This window comes from Nanorana parkeri, unplaced genomic scaffold, assembly GCF_000935625.1.
Source record: "Nanorana parkeri isolate BGI_ZX_2015 unplaced genomic scaffold, ASM93562v1 scaffold996, whole genome shotgun sequence".
Taxonomy (NCBI): Eukaryota; Metazoa; Chordata; class Amphibia; order Anura; family Dicroglossidae; genus Nanorana; species Nanorana parkeri.
The window spans coordinates 36,643-55,094 of record NW_017307264.1 but is presented as its reverse complement, the minus strand read 5'-3'; the positions used below and the strand labels follow the sequence as shown (position 1 = coordinate 55,094).

General features: G+C 43.2%; 1 protein-coding gene across 1 annotated transcript in view; it reads left to right on the top strand.

The window, feature by feature from the left end:
• Nucleotides 1–992: 992 nt before the first annotated feature.
• The window catches only part of RNPEP (arginyl aminopeptidase), a 25,240-nt gene continuing 7,780 nt past the window's right edge, over nucleotides 993–18,452 (top strand). Inside the window, exons 1-8 of the mRNA XM_018567004.1 lie at nucleotides 993–1,390; nucleotides 9,207–9,347; nucleotides 10,500–10,645; nucleotides 10,727–10,843; nucleotides 12,284–12,519; nucleotides 12,697–12,810; nucleotides 14,694–14,806; nucleotides 15,817–15,925. Coding sequence (XP_018422506.1) covers nucleotides 1,031–1,390; nucleotides 9,207–9,347; nucleotides 10,500–10,645; nucleotides 10,727–10,843; nucleotides 12,284–12,519; nucleotides 12,697–12,810; nucleotides 14,694–14,806; nucleotides 15,817–15,925 — 1,336 coding nt within the window. The 5' untranslated portion in view covers nucleotides 993–1,030. The remainder of the gene's footprint in view (nucleotides 1,391–9,206; nucleotides 9,348–10,499; nucleotides 10,646–10,726; nucleotides 10,844–12,283; nucleotides 12,520–12,696; nucleotides 12,811–14,693; nucleotides 14,807–15,816; nucleotides 15,926–18,452) is intronic.

Below are 18,452 nucleotides of genomic sequence, written 5' to 3'. Positions count from 1 at the left end.
CTAAGTAGGTAATCCATTAGAGATCCAGCAAAAAGGGACAGATTGCTGGGGGGATAGTGTCACATCATGACTCAGGGAGACATTCATGGCCTCTGATTTATTATAATTAAATTTTATGAGGTGAGAGAGATCTAGGGTTGCCACCTTTTCTTCAAGCAAAACCCGAACACTCTAGCGACGTGCGGACATTTTTTTGGGAGAATGAATCGTAGCTTATTAATATGTAAAAAACGCCACCCAATCATATGTAAATATCAAAGTTGAGACTATTTTCAGTGGGGGGCCAGTAGCCCCTATCTTTATTATGGTTGTCCCTGTCTGCCTGACACCTTGTGTCCAGGTTTCTGCTGCCATGAAACCCAGACACAGCATTCAAAACCTGGACTGTCCGGGTGAATCCTGGACAGGTGGCAACCCTAGAGAAAGTCGTAGAGGTCTTTGTCATGAAAAGTGCAAAAAAAACTGGGAAGAGGGGGCAGCCTTGTAATGTGCCATTTGATATGGGCAGGAATCTCAAGTCTCGCTGATGTTCAGGGACTCCCCCTCTATTAGATAGCGGGATGTCTGTATGGGGAAACTAGCAAACAAGGTGCCATTGACTCTGACCTCTGCTTCGAGGAAGAATACAAGGACATAACTGAGTGGAGCACTGGAAGGCCTAGGCTGAGGAAAAATTGCCAGGCTACTCTGTCAAATGCCTTTTCAGCCTATGCCACAGAACTAGAACAAGACTGTAACAGTTTTTAGTGGCTGAATAGCAAATTTTTAAGGTCTATAAAACAGAGCATAAAGAGAGACAACTAATGAGGAAACAAAAAAGAAACAGGGATTTGGTTAAGGCTAGAGTAGGCCAGTCCCTTCAAATGAGGAAGATTTGGGAGCTCAGTATTGCGCAACCCAAGCCACAGCACAGTCCTCCCAGGCTGAACATTAGGACCCGGGAGGAAGCGGGCGGGCTCGCTCTCTCTCCAGCACACAGAGCGGTTCTCCACTGCCAGAGTCGGCCAGTCATTTCCTGAAAACCGGCAGCATGAGCAGAGGGAGCCTGGTGGAAGATGCGGCCACGGCCTCCAGTTACAGAGACTTCAAGGTGGAGCACTTCCACCTGGAGCTCGATGTGGACACCCAGGCCAGGAAGCTGAGCGGCTCGGAGAAGCTGGAGCTCCGGGTGCTGAGAGAGAGCAAGGAGCTGAGGCTGGACACTTACTCCAGTCTGAATATACTAGGGGTATGGGAAGAGCCGAGTGCCGGGGAACGGAAGAAGCTGCCATGGGACAATCAGCCCTTCACTAGCTATGGCACTGTCACTGTCATCAGCCTGCCCGAGCCTGTCCCAGCTGGTACCCAGCTACACATCACCATAGAGTACGAGGTCGGAGACAATCCAGGGGTGAGTTACTTCTCTATCATCTAACGTCAAGTGGGCTCATTGCCAGGTAACCGCACAATGCTAATGATGTGTACTGTCATATCTCATATACTTGTGTTCAGCTACAAATGAAAGTCAGCAAAACTGAAACAAAAACCGCTTTGGAAACGAATTCACTAAAGTGTGTGCGATCATTTTCTGTGCATGGTCCCTTTTTAAAAAGTCCTGCGCCTAATTCACTAAAGCCATGGGGCGGTTTCGATAATTGTTCCGTCGCGTGCGACAAATCCATGTAGTTCCTTTTTGTGCCACTTTCACAATGTGTCACTTCGATTGCAACAGATTCAAAAATAATTCCCTCCTGTTTTATAGATTAGAAAACTGGAGGTGACTAAAACAACTCTAAATTGGCGTACAGAGACAGACCACAGTGTAGAGATTGGGGCCACACTGTGGAGGAAAGAGCAGGACATGTTTGCATTGCTCTTTACTACATGGCAGCTTAGAGCGTATTGGTTGCTAGGATGCTGGCAGCCTAGCAACCAATGACAAATCCTCAGCCCTATTCAGCTGACATCTGTGAGATTCCACGGCTGACAGCTGAATGTAAACAAAGGGGTGGGATGCTGGCTAATGTCCTTACCAAATATGACATGACAGTGGCCCTATTTAGTCAATAAAGTCAGCCAGCATCCCCGCCTCTTTGTTTACATTCAGCTGTTGAATTTCCTGGCCGGTGATCGATCGAAAGTTCGAACTTATCGAGTTCTGGGACCGCATGACTTCCGGTTTCCTTAGAACTACGAGGTTTGCGCACAAAACTTCTTCTGCATGAGCGCCATCCGCGGCATTGCTCTATACACATGCACCACAGCAATAAAGTAATAAAATGAACTCGGATCACAGTAATCAAGCACGTTATTAATCTGAGTTGCCCCACTCAAGCGGCGGCCATATTGAGTGGGGCACAGGAGATAAATAACGTGCTTGATTACTGTGATCCGACTACATTTTATTACTTTATTGCTGTGGTGTATGTGTATAGGGCAATGCCGTGGATGGCGCTCGTGCACAACAAATTTCTTGCTCAAAGCTCGTAGTTCTAAGGAAACCGAAAGTCATGCAGTCCCACAACTCGATAAGTTTGGACTATCGATGGAACACCGGCAGCTGACTGAGGCTGGAAATGGGTCATTGGTTGCTAGGATGCTGTTGGGCTGCACAGCCAACAACGTCCTGCCAACTGATGACACTGTAAGCCGACAGCATTTGAGCAACCTAAGGACGCTGTGCAAGTTGGAGGGCTGCATATGGACTGAGGATGGAACATCCATGGTATGAACACTCTGTTCTCAGTGTGCCCCTTCATGCAATAAATTCATGTAGCTGTCTGCAAAAAGTTTCCCAGCACACTTATCATCTAGCCTGCAAAAAAACAAGGAGGTTTTAGTTGCACAACCTTTTTGAAATATGTGGAAGCCACACTGCCTTGTCAAGGCTCCTCTGTATAGTGTGGTCCTAATTCTAATCTATGAGAGCCTCCATCTTGGAGCATAAATAGCAAAGAATGAATTGGGGGCAGGTTCACCAGGAGATAGACCATTCTTCCTTAAAGGTACAAGCCCCGCACATCACAACAGTAGCTGAAGCCCCCCAGCATGTCCCCACACCAAATACAACAAATACAAAGTTGTGCAACTAAAACCTCTGTTTTTAACCCTAATAGTTAGACAGTGTCATTTGTTTTTTTGTTTGTTTGCACGCTGGCGGCTGAGTGTGCTGGAAAAGTTTGCTTTTGGACTGTGTAAAGCCCTTCCATGTGCACCTTACGTTAAAACTACCTATTAATTGATGAGTGCATTTACCATTTGTATTGCTAGGTACATGAATCTGTCGCAGGTACAACTCAATTCTAAAGAGTGTCCGCTGAATTCCAGGGAATGTCTGTTCATTTTCCTTCTGAGTTTTCATTTTTTGTATTCGCCTTTTTTCCCCCTGTAGCTGTCATTTATTTGTGTGCACTTTGCCTTCTTATCTATAGCTTTGCTGACTCGGTTATTTTACTTCCATATATATGTTGATGATTCCACAAATTTACCCTCTTTATGATGTGGCTGCAACACAGAAAGTTCCCTATTTGTCACCTTGTTATACTGAAGGACAATAACTAAACTATGACAGAGGAAGAAGCATTCTTTTGATTGCTCCCAGTTTCAGCTGGAGGACTGTTTTGTACAACATGTGATGGACATCCAGGGACAGAGATGCAGGCCCTGGTGGTCTAAGGGGTGGTAAACCTAACTTGTTATGGTCAAATATACATTGAGGGAGATGTATCAAAACTGGAGCAGATAGAATCTACCTATGGCATCCAGTCTGCTTCTATCTTTCATTTTCAAATGTTAACTGAACAAACCCAAGCTAGAAGCCGATTTGATTGTCATGAGCGACTGCTCCAGTTGTGATAGTTTCCTTCCATTTGCATAAATGTTTCACACATCAAAGCACATATGTTAGGACCCTTAGGCCTGTCAGTTTTTCAGGCGGTCCTGATTGGATACCCAGTGTATGTCTATGGCCAGCTGGATCTAAACAGACGCGTGTCCATTTACATCCACTTGCCCCTGGTTCCCGGCCAGGTCAGGAAAAACAAACAGAACAGTGTTCTGTTTCTCCGGACCTGATCATGCCGGATCGGGGGTCATCTGGAGTAAACGGACACACGTCTGCTTACATCTGATTCCCCATAGCCTGACATGGGGTCCGGTCATTTCAGCTATTCTTTTCCATCACAAGATGGATGAAAAAACTGGATGGACATAGATGTCACAGCGGTGACATCCAATCTATTCCACACCGATCAGGAGGGGATCTGTGCATGGATCCTGATCGGATAGTGTGAAAGGGGCCATAGAATGAAAACCTGTTCTAATTGTTTTTACAGGAGGAGATTGAGGAGCATTCTTTTCTATCCTTCTGCCAATATCTGATCTAGGTCCCCGGTAGCAATAGTTCTAGTTTCTTTCGCCGTTTCTCCTGCCCCATCTGCTGACAATTGAATGTCTAGCAAATTCAGCAAAACAGGAGAGGAATTCCATCAAAAGTTGAAAGAGGTCTTTTAGATTACATAAAACTGCAGGATAAGAGAGCTTTGGGTTCTGTTGGCTGGGGGGAGATTCAGGAAAATATGATGTGGCTTTTTTTTTGCAGTGTAATTCAAGATTTAGAAAATCCAGAGCACTCCATACAGCAGTAGACCTTATTCAGTGGTGCTATGGCGAAATGACTGATAGGGTCATCAAAGCAGATATCAAAGACTATATAAAATATCATCATTCACCCACACACCATACTGAAGGATTAAGGTAGGGCATTGATTCATCACCCATCAAAAGCAACATTGCTTATCACTACTGCCTGAGATAGAGGCCCCCAGCAACCTCAAAATGTTTCTTTTTATCGGTGATGAATAAGTGTTCTACCTTTTAAGTATGGTGTATTGGACACAGGCATTGCTCAGGTATTTTGACAGCCAGTGGGGCCGACTAGCAAGAAACTGAAGCTTGGCCCAGTGGGAGATTCCTCCGTCCACACAGTTTAGCATAGATGGAAAAAGTGCAACAGCTTCCTCCATCTGAGCATAGAAAATCTGCAGATATCTATAGGTGTGTGGCCGCTTAAGAGTTGGATTATGATTAGTAGGTCTTGTGCTTTGTGGTATTTTATTGCATAAGTCCATTAATGTCAGCAATTTGAAGACCTTGTGTCACATCATGTGTCTCACTTGTACAGAGTCCTCTGGCTGTAAAGCTTTCATCCTCAATAACTTTGTAGCCTTTTCCTAACTCGGCAACAATTTCTCAATCTGGAAAGCCCTTTGAGACTCAGTTTTGCTGTGACAGGCGTTTTGCATGGATATGTATTGCTCACCATGACTGCAGGACTTTGTACTTTACCCCTATCTCTTCAAGACGTTATAATTCACTGCTTGGTAACGGCCATCACATTTTATTTCCTTTTTGGTTCACTTTGAAGTTGTGCCATTCTAGTACTAAACAGGGCAGATATGGCATTGCTACATGCACCCGCTACTTGTAATTTCTTACAATGTCACCAGGCACTGTTGCTCATATTCTGCATTGGTGCTTCTAGTATACATCTATGACAATGGCGCCATATGTCAGGCCCAGTTTGTTAACAAAATTAGATGTAATTAAGGCTGTTTATAGGCATACAAAGGTGGTTGGATTTCAAGGCATCAACTGGCCAGTGGTCACATAAATGTGTATGTTCAACCCAGTGTATGGAGTAGGGAGCAGGGAAGGAACATAGGCATGCACTTTCTTCCACTGAATTATTTTGGGTTAAACACTGTGAGGAGATAAGATGTGCTCAGAGAGGAATGTGTATGCTACCATTGCTGATCTTCTCATGGAAGTACTAGTCTTCTGGCTTCAGGGCCCATTCCCACCACATCCAGATCATCTCCAGACCAGATTGTTTTCCGGGCCCTAAATGCATCCCAATGTATCCCTATGCTATTTCTGGCCTCTGTTCACACCACCACAGTTCGTTCCAGACCAGAAAAAAATACTGCATGTCTCATTTTTTTAATGGTCTGGAATGCACTGTAACGCATGGAAACGCATGCAACACACTGGAACGCAGCTGAAAGCCCATTTTAAACTGGAGGGGGGAAAAAACAGCTTCAGAATGCTGTAAAATGGATGTAAAAACACGGCAAACCGCAATACACCGTGTTTCAGATCTGGTCTGGTATATGGTATGAACCTGGCCTTAATATAATTTGAGTCACTGACCAAGAACAATGTTGCAGCAAGTAAAGGCATAGCTCCCATTCTGCATGCCTATACTAGTCAGTGACTCACAAAGCACTGAAGTTATTGGATCAGCATGATAGACCAGCACTTAGCACTTTCAAAAGGAGAAATTGGCAGTTAGTCAACATAGTCATGTGAAAAAGAAAGTACAAGCTCTTTGAATGTCATGGTTTTATGTATCGGGACAATATAAAATCATCTGGTCTTGAGCAGGTCTTAAAATTCTGTAAATACTACAACAGATGAACAACAAATGACATATTATACGGTGTCATTATTTATTTTACAAACATTAAGCAAAAATAGAGAAGCCATGTGTGAAAACCTAAGTACACCTTATGATTCAGTAGCTTGTAGAACCACCTTTTAGCAGCAATAATCCAGGGGTGTGGAAAGCCTGGGACATGCAGTTTCGGGCACCGGGCAGGTAGTTTTTTGTACGTTTAGCCCTGGTTCGGTCAAGCAGCGCTAAATGTACAGTGAGGAGCCGCTGCATGTTTTATACCAGTGATCTGATCAGATCACTTGTATCAAACGAGCAGTGATCTTGTCCAGGGCAAGCCGTGGTTTTCGGGGCTCCCCGCTCCTCCTGGGACGACCCGGGACCACGGCAAATGAGTTCAGGATGAAGAGCGGGGAGCAAAGCGGAGAACGCCCGTTCTCCGCTCTTTGTGTGAGCACTGAGACCGACTCACTGTAATCACAACGCCACCTGTCTCAGTTGTCAGAAACTTCAAAGATCTGCTCTGTGTTGGAGGGCAGGTTCCATAAAGAGAACCTGTCACCTCTAAACTATCACAAACGGGCTTATAAACCTCTGTGATGGGAATAAAATGTAAGTGAAAAAAATAACTACTTAAATTAAAAAATGAAAACCAACCCCCTTGCTCCCCCCGATCTGCATGCAAATAAACGCACGCGTAGGACACTGTGTGTGTGCGTGTTGAGTGCTGCCGTCATTCCACTCTGTGCCATATTGTGGTAGCCAGGCAGCAGAACTCTCCTACACGCACAATGTGCATTAAAGGGTAAGTTCACTTTCCCAGGTAACTTGGGAAAATGGAGCTAACCGATCAAATCTGGCCCTGTCTCTCCCAATCCCCCCTGCTATACTTAGCTTTATGGCGAACAGTCCTTTCCCCCCGCCAGTACGGGCGTACTATCTGTACCTGTAGTGCTGTCCAGCGCAGCCCTGCGCTATGCATTTTGAATTTCGCAAATTGCAAGCCCTCATTGGTCAGCGTGGTCAAATGCGTCTTAGCACAGTCCAATATGGTTTTGATTAAAACTATTTTTTTTGTATTGGGAAGAGTGGATTTTTATGAACAAGTAGTTTTAAAAAAATGTCCAAACCCCTGAATAATTATTGAATAAATAATAATAAAGTCATACGGAAAATGATTATTGATCAGTGCCTCAAATCGTTGTGGAAGATTCTTGGCACACCCTTCTTTACATTGCTTCAGTTCATTGAGGTTTGCAGGCATTTGTTTATGCGCAGCAATCTTAAGGTCCTGCCACAGCATTTCAGTCGGGTTGAGGTCTGGACTTTGACTGGGCCATTACAACACCTTGATTCTTTTCTTTTTCAGCCATTCTGTTGTAGATTTGCTGGTGTGCTTTGGATCATTGTCCTGTTGCATAACCCATTTCCGGCCAAGCTTTAGACGTTGGACAGATGGGCCTCACATTTTACTCTAGAATACTTTAGTATACAGAGGAGTTCATGGTTGACTCAATTACTGCAAGGTGCCCAGGTCCTCCCGCTGCAAAACAAGCACATATCACATCCCCTCCACCACCGTGCTTGATCGTTGGTATGAGGTGTTTGTGTTGATATGCTGCGTTTTGTTTTTGCCCAATGTGGCGCTGTGCATTATGGCCAAACATCTCCACTTTGGTCTCGTTATATTGTGGAGATGCAAGTTAGAAGGGAATTGTGTAATCAGTTTTAACACAGGAGTTGCTCCAAATATGGTGAAAAAAGGTAAGGTTGGAGTTTATCTTTAAGAATATATATATTGGTAGCCAAGAGGTTTTGGAACTTGTGTACCATTAAATATTAAACTAAATATCCCATGGTGTGATAGATGTTGAAACAGAACTTCGGGCAGAGAGGCATTTCTGATGTATAAAACAAAAAAAAGTTATCTCTAATGAGGTTTCTGCCGCCATGGGTGAAATTTATACATTTTATACTACAGAGCAGCGATCCGGAAGGGGCATAAACTTCATCAGAGGTAACCTCCTCTCTCTTCTTGTGTAAAAAAAAAAAAATGACAAAACCTTTCTTCCTGGAGTTCCACTCTAAGGTTTAGGCACTACCTAGCACTGGGTAATTTAGAACTATTGAAACGGTCTAGATCAGGTATGGACAAATTATTATAAAATTCAGAAGCCAGGCAGATTTTTTTTTTTTAGGAGTCCGCTCTATTCACAACAGCTAGAGAGAACTCAAAAGTTAGGCCGTAACTTTTATCAGAAGGTTTGGCTACCTGGCACCTGTAATGTGTTTATATAGCTTAGGCCAGGTTCACACCTGCGCGATCCATGACCTCGCAGCAATCGTGCACAATGCTGCACGGATTGCCATGCGGTCACAGAGTCGCCCACCACTGCGCTGTTGGTGCCATTATTTTCTAAACAGCCGTACGCCGTGTGTCGCAAAAAAAAAAAGGTACACCTACCTTCTTTCTGCAATTGCCGTGCGGATGTAACCTCATTAAAATCAATGGGGCCACGCTGAAATCGCTGTGTACAATTGCGCATGATCTTGCAGTCCCGGGACGCCCTAATCGCCCAGGCCTGCACCAGCCCTTACAGTTTTAATGGCTTAATTGGCAGTGGGAAAAATCAATGTAATCACTGATATTAGTAGTCTTGCAAACTGCCACTGCTAATCACATGAACCACTGTTAAAATGTCATATGATGCTGAACCCATAACTGTTTTTTTCTCCCCAGTAGTTTCACATCATTCAATTAATCTATCTACAGGTATGCTGGTTGGAACCGGAGCAGACAGCAGGGAAGAAGAAGCCTTACATGTATACACAGGGTCAAGCTGTTTTAAACCGCTGCTTTTTTCCATGCTTTGATACACCTGCTGTTAAAAGCACTTATTCAGCAAATATAAAGGTTAGTACATTCTAGACTATTACCAGTCTCCTTGTAATGTGATTTGTCTATCTTTCACACTCGCGTTTGTGGAAGCACCTCCATGTTCAACACTCAGATTTCCATGTTATTTTTCGGCCTGTTCACATCTGAGCGATGCGCTGTTGCTCAACACTCAGAAAAAGTGCGGGAGCTTCATGAGGCATGATTGCTTGTTTTTGGCCCCAATAGACCAGTAAAAGCGCCTAACAACCAGTAACTAGCTTTCTATTGGCGAAAACAAAGTGGCTCAAGCCTAAAAAACATGCAAAAACTGTGTGTAGAAAAAAACCTGTGTAAAATGGAATCTTGCAGGTGGTATGGTATCTGTAGATATAACTGTGAGGATAGGTTAGATAGATTAGATAGGTTGATTGATGCAGGAAATTGCAAATAATGGAATCATTGAAGTCTACTGCATCACTGGGATTTGCACATACAGTAGGTGACAACATTGTTTGAACTAGACACAAAGTAAAAGCTGAAATTCATAGAACCTTGTCTTGGCTTACAGAAATGTACACTTTACTCAGTATGTGATCCTTGCTCTTTTAATATTTTCTTTACTCTCTGCATCTCTGGGGTTTGCATACCGCAAGGGTGGACAAATTATTATGGAATTCAGGAGCCAATCTGTCCAATTCAGGAGCCAGCAGCAATGTTTGTTTTAACAGTCAGCTCAATTGACAATAACTAGAGAAAACATCAAAAGTTGGGTGCCAGGTGTAAATTTTAAGTAACATTGGCTGCCTGGCTCCTGAAATTTGTCCAGGCCTGGCATACAGGAAGTGCATCCACTGTCTGTATATTAAAGGGTTCCTTGCATCCAGCTCTGAAATGTTTTCATGGCAGGGGAAAAAAATGTGAATGAACAGGCCTCCAGCTTTTAGGCATGGCCATGATAACATTTCTGTAAAGGCACCAAAGTGTTACGTAAATTGCTAGTGAATGTTGAGTCATTGGACTGGATATGCCTTTTTGGCCACAAGATCTTCCGATGGCCATATGTATAAGGCCTTAGAGTACAATTAATATTGTAGCTTCTGCCTAGTTATCATTTTTAATGAACTTGTACTGGTTGCCTAGATCCTTCCATTCCAGCATTCACAGTGGATATGTATTCATTGTTTGCAGGTTCCTGAAGGTTTCACAGCAATTATGAGTGCCGACACCTGGGATCGTAATGGTGACACATTCATCTTCAAAATGACGCAACCTATTCCTTCTTATCTTGTTGCTCTAGTAGTTGGGGATATTGTTTCTGCAAAAGTGGGGCCAAGGTATGCGATTCATGATATTTAACCAGAGCCCTGTATTTTGTGTTAGGCTCTTCACTGAAAATCTCTCTGTTGTGTTTTTAGGAGCAGGGTTTGGGCAGAACCATGCTTGATTGATGCTGCCAAGAAAGAATATGATGGTGTAATAGAGGAGTTTCTTACTGTAGGGGAAAAACTATTTGGGCCGTATGTATGGGGCAGGTGAGTTTCTGGTCATTTTTGCTCTACTTTGGAAGTGTAACACTTTCATGTGTATAAGGCTTCGGTCTAGGTTTTTAAAGGATAACTGTACATTTAAAACAATTTAACTCTTCTTTTTTTATTATTGTTGTATCAGGGAATATCAAGCAATTTTGCTTATTCAACATATCTTTGTGCTTTGAGAACTGTTGTCCAAATCGGGACATTTGTAAACATTGCCCTGTTTACAGTTAGCTTGTCTACAGTCTGCACTGTAACTGTACACAAGGAATCAGAACAAGGAATTCATCTGCTTTACATACCTATTTGATTTTATGTTTTCACAGCTAATTCATAAATGTAGGAGCTGTGGATAATTCCAGCTAATACTTGTTTGCGACAGACAAAATAAAACATTGACTGTTTTTGTTACTGAACAGTATCTTAAGTTGTACTAATGGTAACCCTTATACTTCTTAAGCTGGCCATACACTGGGCTGATTGAGGAAAAACCCTGGATTTCCCCATGCGCACTAAATAGTGTGGATGGGGGAATTTTCCCTGCCAAGCTATTGTGTTCTGATAGCTGGCACCTATGGCTGTCAGAATACCCAGACAGTGATTAAAGCTGATTGGCTGCAATGACTGTTTGGCTGGGCACACACCTTACAACCATCCCAAGACTTTTGTCTTGGAATGGTTGTAAGGTACTTAAAAAAAAACGTACGATCTGCCTATCTTGCGTAGGCAGATCGTACTTGCAATGATCGCAAGCCACGCCCCCTGAGGGGCGGGCTTCCGATGACCGCAATGCCGAACGGGCAGTGTGCGCTTGCTCACACCGGCCCGTCCGGCTTTTATCTTGCGAACATGCTACAGACCCGCCGAACATCGTACGATGCTCGGCGGGTTTTGAAACATGTTCGTAAGTTTAAAGTCGTGCGACCTTACAGTAGTAGAGGTCGCACGGCTTCCACACATCTTACGATAATCGTACGATCGCGGGATTTCCCGCAATTATCGTACGGTGTGTGGGGACCTTTTGGCTGTCAATTTTCCACCTGGCTCCTTCAACAGAAGATTAAAAAATGTGACTTTTGTGGAATGGAGTGGTGTTGGCAGGGCCACACTTAGCTCGAATTTTGGTCGAAGTCAGCAGGACTTGGCTGAAAGTTGTTCAGTGTATGGCCAGCTTTAGAGACAGTAGTTCTGTAGTGAGCCTATGTGCCTTACAACACCTGGGTGCCATGCTAGATTGATGGATATTTTTTCATATTTTTGTTTGGTTACAGTTAACCAACCCCCTTCAGTCGTCTTTTCTTGCAGTGCAATTTAAGGCTTTCCTGGCAAATACTAGTTATACTGTCTCTCTTATTAACCTCCTGTATGCCATTATAAAGTTTTCAGCTGTTATTGTAAACTGTAAACCACGACTAACTTTCCGGGTATCTGACTTTTCAGGTATGATGTCTTGTTCATGCCTCCATCGTTTCCATTTGGTGGTATGGAGAACCCCTGTATCACTTTTGTCACCCCATGTCTGCTGGCTGGCGATCGTTCTCTGGCGGATGTTATTATCCATGAAATATCCCACAGCTGGTTTGGTAACCTGGTGACCAATGCTAACTGGGGAGAGTTCTGGCTGAATGAGGGTTTTACTATGTATGCCCAGCGGAGGATTACCACTGAAATCTCTGGTAAACCCTTACAGTGTGTTGCTGTCATTGTATCTCTTCTGAGACATGCTATTCATACTACTTTTTCTGTCTAGTGTACAATGTTCCCGTTTTGTCCATCTTACTGATATACTAGAATAAAGTTTTTTCAGCTCTTGTTATCTATAGTCATCGATAATGATCGAATCCTATTTGCAGGACATGAGTACAGTTGTCTGGAAGCAGCCACAGGAAGAGCTCTTCTCCGTCAGCACATGGACTCATCAGGAGAAGACCATCCATTAAACAAGCTCAGAGTCATATTAGAACCAGGTGAGTGAAAGCTTTTACTGTCAGTACTGTAGTTATGCTAGTTACACTTTTACTTTAGTGGGATTCTGGTTTCCTACTTCCCCATTCTTTGAACTGCAATTGCCTTTTAATTTTTTACCTGGTAAACCTGGCAGTAACACTTTTTTTATCCTATGGTGACAGCCCTCAATCGCTGTAATGTAACTATAGAAGAGCAGAGTTATCACTCTAGGCTGCGCTCCTTATTTGGACTACAAACCCCTCCCCCATTCATCATCTCCGTAACATGGGGGGATTGTATTCATCAGAATGTAACTGGGCAGAGCTGATAACTCTGGTTGGGTTTTCAGTGCAGCATAGGAAGTTACGAGCTTAATGGATTTCTGGCAGGATCACCAGGTATTTTTCTGTACTCATTATTTTCTGCCCCTTTTTATATATAGTTTTAGTCAAAGTCCAGTAGAAATCATAGGAGTCACACAGAGAACATGCAATCCATTATCAATGGAGCCTTAAAGGAAACTGTGAGCAGCCACTGCTAACCTGTTTTTTAAAGTTGGCTCCTGTCATCTTGCTTAGTGACTGTTGCGAGGCAATCCTGGGGGTTTGGGAATATTGACTTCTCCTGCTTGGATGGTTGTGGGCATGACAGAGAATAGTCTGACACGAGACTGAGCGGCATTGAGAGGACCACATGGAAGAATTGGGGAAAGGTGAATATAAGCCCGGGGGACTAACCCAAAGAAGTCGTAACTGCACTAAAAGCTTGAGATCAGTTTTTGGTTCGCTTTTATTCCTCCAAATGGGTTAATACAAATGCATTGTAAACGATTCTTGTGCATCTCAAATACCCTTTGATTTGTAGTGGTGCACCGAAATGAAATTTTCCAACCAAAAATAAAAAATTAGTTTTTTAAATTTTTTTTTTTTTTATCTATTTTGATTTACTTTACTGCTGTGGGCTCTGGGGAAATATTAGGGATCTAAACATACCCCTGATATTTCCCTTTTGAAATAGAAAAAGAGATTGAGGACACAGAGTCCTAAAATATCTTTTTTTTTCTGTAGGCAGAGGCACAAGATAAAGATGCCAGAGAGGCTTGGAGGCATTGGGTGTGTGCAATAGCCAGTCTGCTATTGCAATTTGAAATGGCCAATAGCAGGCTGGCTATTGCACCTGCCCTTTGCCTGCTGTCAATCAGCAGAGTAGGACCTGAAGATCTATCTACCTAATGTCACCTTAAAGAGAACCTGTCATCTCCAATGTGCTATCGCATAGAGGGCTTATTAGCCCCCCCCCTATGTAATAGCATTGAAGTTAGCAAAAACAAAAGTTAAAAAGATTAAAGGAGAACTATGACATGAGTGATTTCCACTCACCTCATAGTTCTAAGCCGACCTGTGACAATGAGACTGTCACAGGTCGGCTCAGTAGATTGGGAGGTGAGCGAACACATACCGGGTTCCCTCACCTCTCGATCCTGTCACGGCTCTCTGCCGTGACAGGGGGAGGGGCTGGATTCCCCTCTCCGATCTGCCAGCGCTGACTGGCGGAACGGACAGGGGAGGGGGCAGGTACAGCTGGCTCTGCCTCTAAATAGGCAGAGCCAGCTGTCACTCACGCAGCTGGGCGGATCCCGTCATCTAAGTCGGGATCCGCTCCAGGTGCGGCGTCTCAGTATACCGCGAGCTGTAGCTCGCGGTATACTGAGCTTAGGGTAACGGGAGGACACTAGTTTGTGTCCTCCCGTTACCCCAAGGAGAACTATGGGGAAAAACACTGACCCCATAGTTCTCCTTTTAAGGGTAAACAAAATACATTTAAAAACACTAAAAAAATTTGGATTATAACGTGTTTAAAAAACGCTCTGGGTTAATATGCATTTTCTGTGTTTGCTGTGTAGGAGTGAATCCAGATGACACCTACAATGAGACCCCTTATGAGAAAGGTTTCTGCTTTGTCTCTTATCTTGCTCACCTTGTTGGGGATCAAAGCAAATTTGATAATTTTCTTAAGGTAAGAGTGTTTTATATTTACCTGGTCTGTATATGCATCTAAAGAGCACTGATGAATAAAGTAACCATTCATTAGACATTCAGAAATCTAACATACTGTACATTGTAATGAGATTGTACAATATACAAAGTTTTGTTTAGGCCATGTAAAAACATGCTGTAAAGTGAGGATGCTATAAAAATAATGCCATGAATAGTATATATTTATCAATTGGCAACCTGCAAAGTTCATAAACAGAGAAATCAAATCCCGAATCAAATCAATATTTAGTGTGTCCCTCCTTTGCCTTTTAAACCAGCACCATTTCTTCTAGATACACTTTCATGCAATTATTTAATGGATAAGTTCACAGACTTTTTTTTGGCTTTAGTTCTCTTTTAGGTCACAGGAGTACATTGACTCCTCGGGGCTTCCCAGAATGGCAGGCATTATGTACTTTCCATACGATTTTAAAGTAGGGACGCACCAATACTAGTATCGGTTCCGATTCTGAGTATTTGGGCAAGGACTCGTACTCGCCCAAATGCTCCGATGCCTAGCCCGATACTTGAGCTACTGGTAATAGGAAGCCGGGCAGTGAGTTATACAAGCTGCCCGGCTTCCTGATTGGCCGGGAAGCCGTCTCCATGCTCCCTCGTCACTTGTGACGGGGGAGCATGGAGCAGGCCAATCAGGAAGGCGAGCCGCATGTCATTAAAGGCCCCCTGCTTACTGATTGTCCAGAAAGCCGACTTCATGCTCCCTCGTCAATGGGTATTATATTGTGCACTAAGATTAACGTAAGTGTAATTTGTACTGGAATTTGTTGTTAATGAGTTGCGTCTGGCGAATGTAATAAAAAGGTAGGGAGATAAAATCAGATGGCGAGTATTGTGTACCTAATAAAGTTGGCCATGTTTAAAGGGCTGTCCTATTAATTGGTACTCTTCTTTCACAGTATTACATGTTGCAGTAGTGAGAAGATAATGCTCCTAGCATTGCAGTAATTGCCATTTTGTTTTCTTTTTTAGGCTTATGTTGACAAATTTAAATTTCAGAGTATAACTGCTGATGAAGCCTTGGCATTTTATTTAGATTACTTCCCAGAGCTTAAAGCAAAGAATGTTGATAAAATCAAGGGTAAGGCTAAATCAACACTAAATACTAGCCCTTATATTACATGGAGATGTGTTTTTCCTCTATGCCCGTACATTCTGTTATCTGTATTTTTTGTGCATTGTGTGTGTATGTGTATATACACTATATTGCCAAAAGTATTGGGACACCCCTCCAAATCAATGGATTCAGGTGTTTGTGAAATTTCCTTGCTACTAAATATTCCACGGTCAACTGTTAGTGGTATTATAACAAAGTGGAAGTGACTGGGAACAACAGCAACGCGCCCACAAAGTGGTAGGCCATATAAAATTACAGAGGGGTCATCGCATGCTGAAGTGCACTGTGTGCAGAAGTCGCCAACTGTCTGCAGAGTCAATAGCTACAGACCTCCAAACTTCGTGTGGCTTTCAGATTGGCACAACAACAGTCCGTAGAGACCTTCATGGAATGGGTTTCCATGGCCGAGCAGCTACATCCAAGCCTCACATCACCAAGTGCAATGCAAAGCGTCGGATGCAGTGGTGTAAAGCACGCCGCCACTAGACTCTAGGGAAGTGGAGGCGTGTTCTCTTGAGTGACGAATCACACTTCTCTGTCTGGGTTTGGCGGTTGCCAGAAGAACGGTACTTTGTGGGAGCAGTTTGGTGATGGCCCCTTCCCGTTCCAACATGACTGCCCACCAGTACACAAAGCAAGGTCCATAAAAACATGGATGAGCGAGTTTGGGGTGGAGGAACTTGACTGGCCTGCACAGAGTCCTGACCTCAACCCGATAGAACACCTTTGGGATGATTTGGAGTGGAGACTGTGAGCCTGGCCTTCTCGTCCAACATCAGTACCAAACATTCCCATAGACACACTCCTAAACCTTGTGGACAGCCTTCCCAGAAGAGTTGAAGCTGTTATAGCTGCAAAGGGTGGACCAACTCAATATTGAACCCTACAGACTAAGACTGGGATGCCATTACGGTTTATGTGCGTGTAAAGGCAGGCGTCCCAATACTTTTGGCAATATAGTGTGTGTGTGTGTGTGTGTGTGTGTGTGTATGTATATATCTAGCTATATCTATATATAGATATAGCTAGATCTAGATATCTATATCCTAGGATCTTGTCTTTATTCAAAATCAAATGCTTTATTCAGCTTAGATTAGGGGGACTCTTGCACTCTTCATAAACTGGGAAATGTGGCTATGACTTATTTTTGTCACAGTAGGGAACAATGAGGTTGCTGAAATATCTAACTGCTTAAATAATATTGTATCCATGCCAAAATGACTGAGTTGTGTGAAAAAACTAAGTAAATCTTGGTCTCATCTGCAGTTTGAGTAACCCCACAGAATGGGGGGTCTTAATCACCAAGCACAGGGTATTGGCCTTGGTATGTCACTTCCTATGGGGACATTACTGCTGAAGACCCCAGGAATTCTCTGTGTTTTTTACTTAAGCGGTGCCTGAGTTTGCACCCTAAGGCCAACAGTGGGCACCTGCGCCAGTTAAGACACAGAACTGAATGAATCACTCAAGTGATGGGCCTGTTTGCGGAAGTGATTTTCTCCATATAGCGGAGAAAAATTTTAGGTGTTCTTTAGACAGGACTAAAGAACACCTCCACCTCTTTCCCTTTACATGAAGAGGAGGGACTGTGTAATCCTTAGAGATAATTGGGAACAATATAATTGATAAGACTGCAGAAAAGGTAGGGAGTGCATGATTGACAGAATGAAAATATACTGTGGGGGGAATTTATCAAAACTGGAGCAGACAAAATCCGGAGCAGATTTGCACTGCAACCAATCGGCTTCTCTCTCATTTTCAAATCTTACCTGAGCCAACTGAATAGAGATGCTGATTGGTTGCCATGGGCAACTGTTCCAGATTCTGTTTGCTCCAGTTTTGATAAATTCCCCCCTATACTGTATATAAAGCAATATTAATAAAATAGTTATATTTTGCAGCCTGCCAGTCCTTAGATGCCGGGGCTGCATTCGTTTTGTTTTTTCAGGCTAAGAGCATTTTCAGCAAGTACAAAAAATATCTGTTGATCTTGATCTCAGAAGTGAAGTGCAGTGTCCTTGTCACTTCCTGTGAGCTACATCCTTTTATTTAATGTGTAAACTACTAATTACATCACCCTCCATGTAATGGAGGTGAACAAAGGCAGACATGTTGGAAGTCCAGCCCATATGATAAGCATTGCTCCCTCCATAGATGAATGATATGATAAATTATAGGTGCCAAAAGAACAGAAAGTGTGTTCTTTGCAGGATCGCCAGGTGAAAATACAGGGGAAAGACTGAAATTTTAAAAAACAACGCAGCTACCACATATAAGAGCTGGTAAGCTGTGATATACATTTTTGGGTTTGGGTTTAGATATGCTTCAACGGGTACTTTTTCTGAACAAGGATAAAAGGGCTTTCAGTGGTATATGTAACAGACTGAAGGGACCAACGACCAATCATGAGAAGTCTATTGTTTGGGTTTACATACCCATTAATGAAGAACTCTGGGCAAAATGTTTATTAACCCTTGCAGTGGGGCTACCT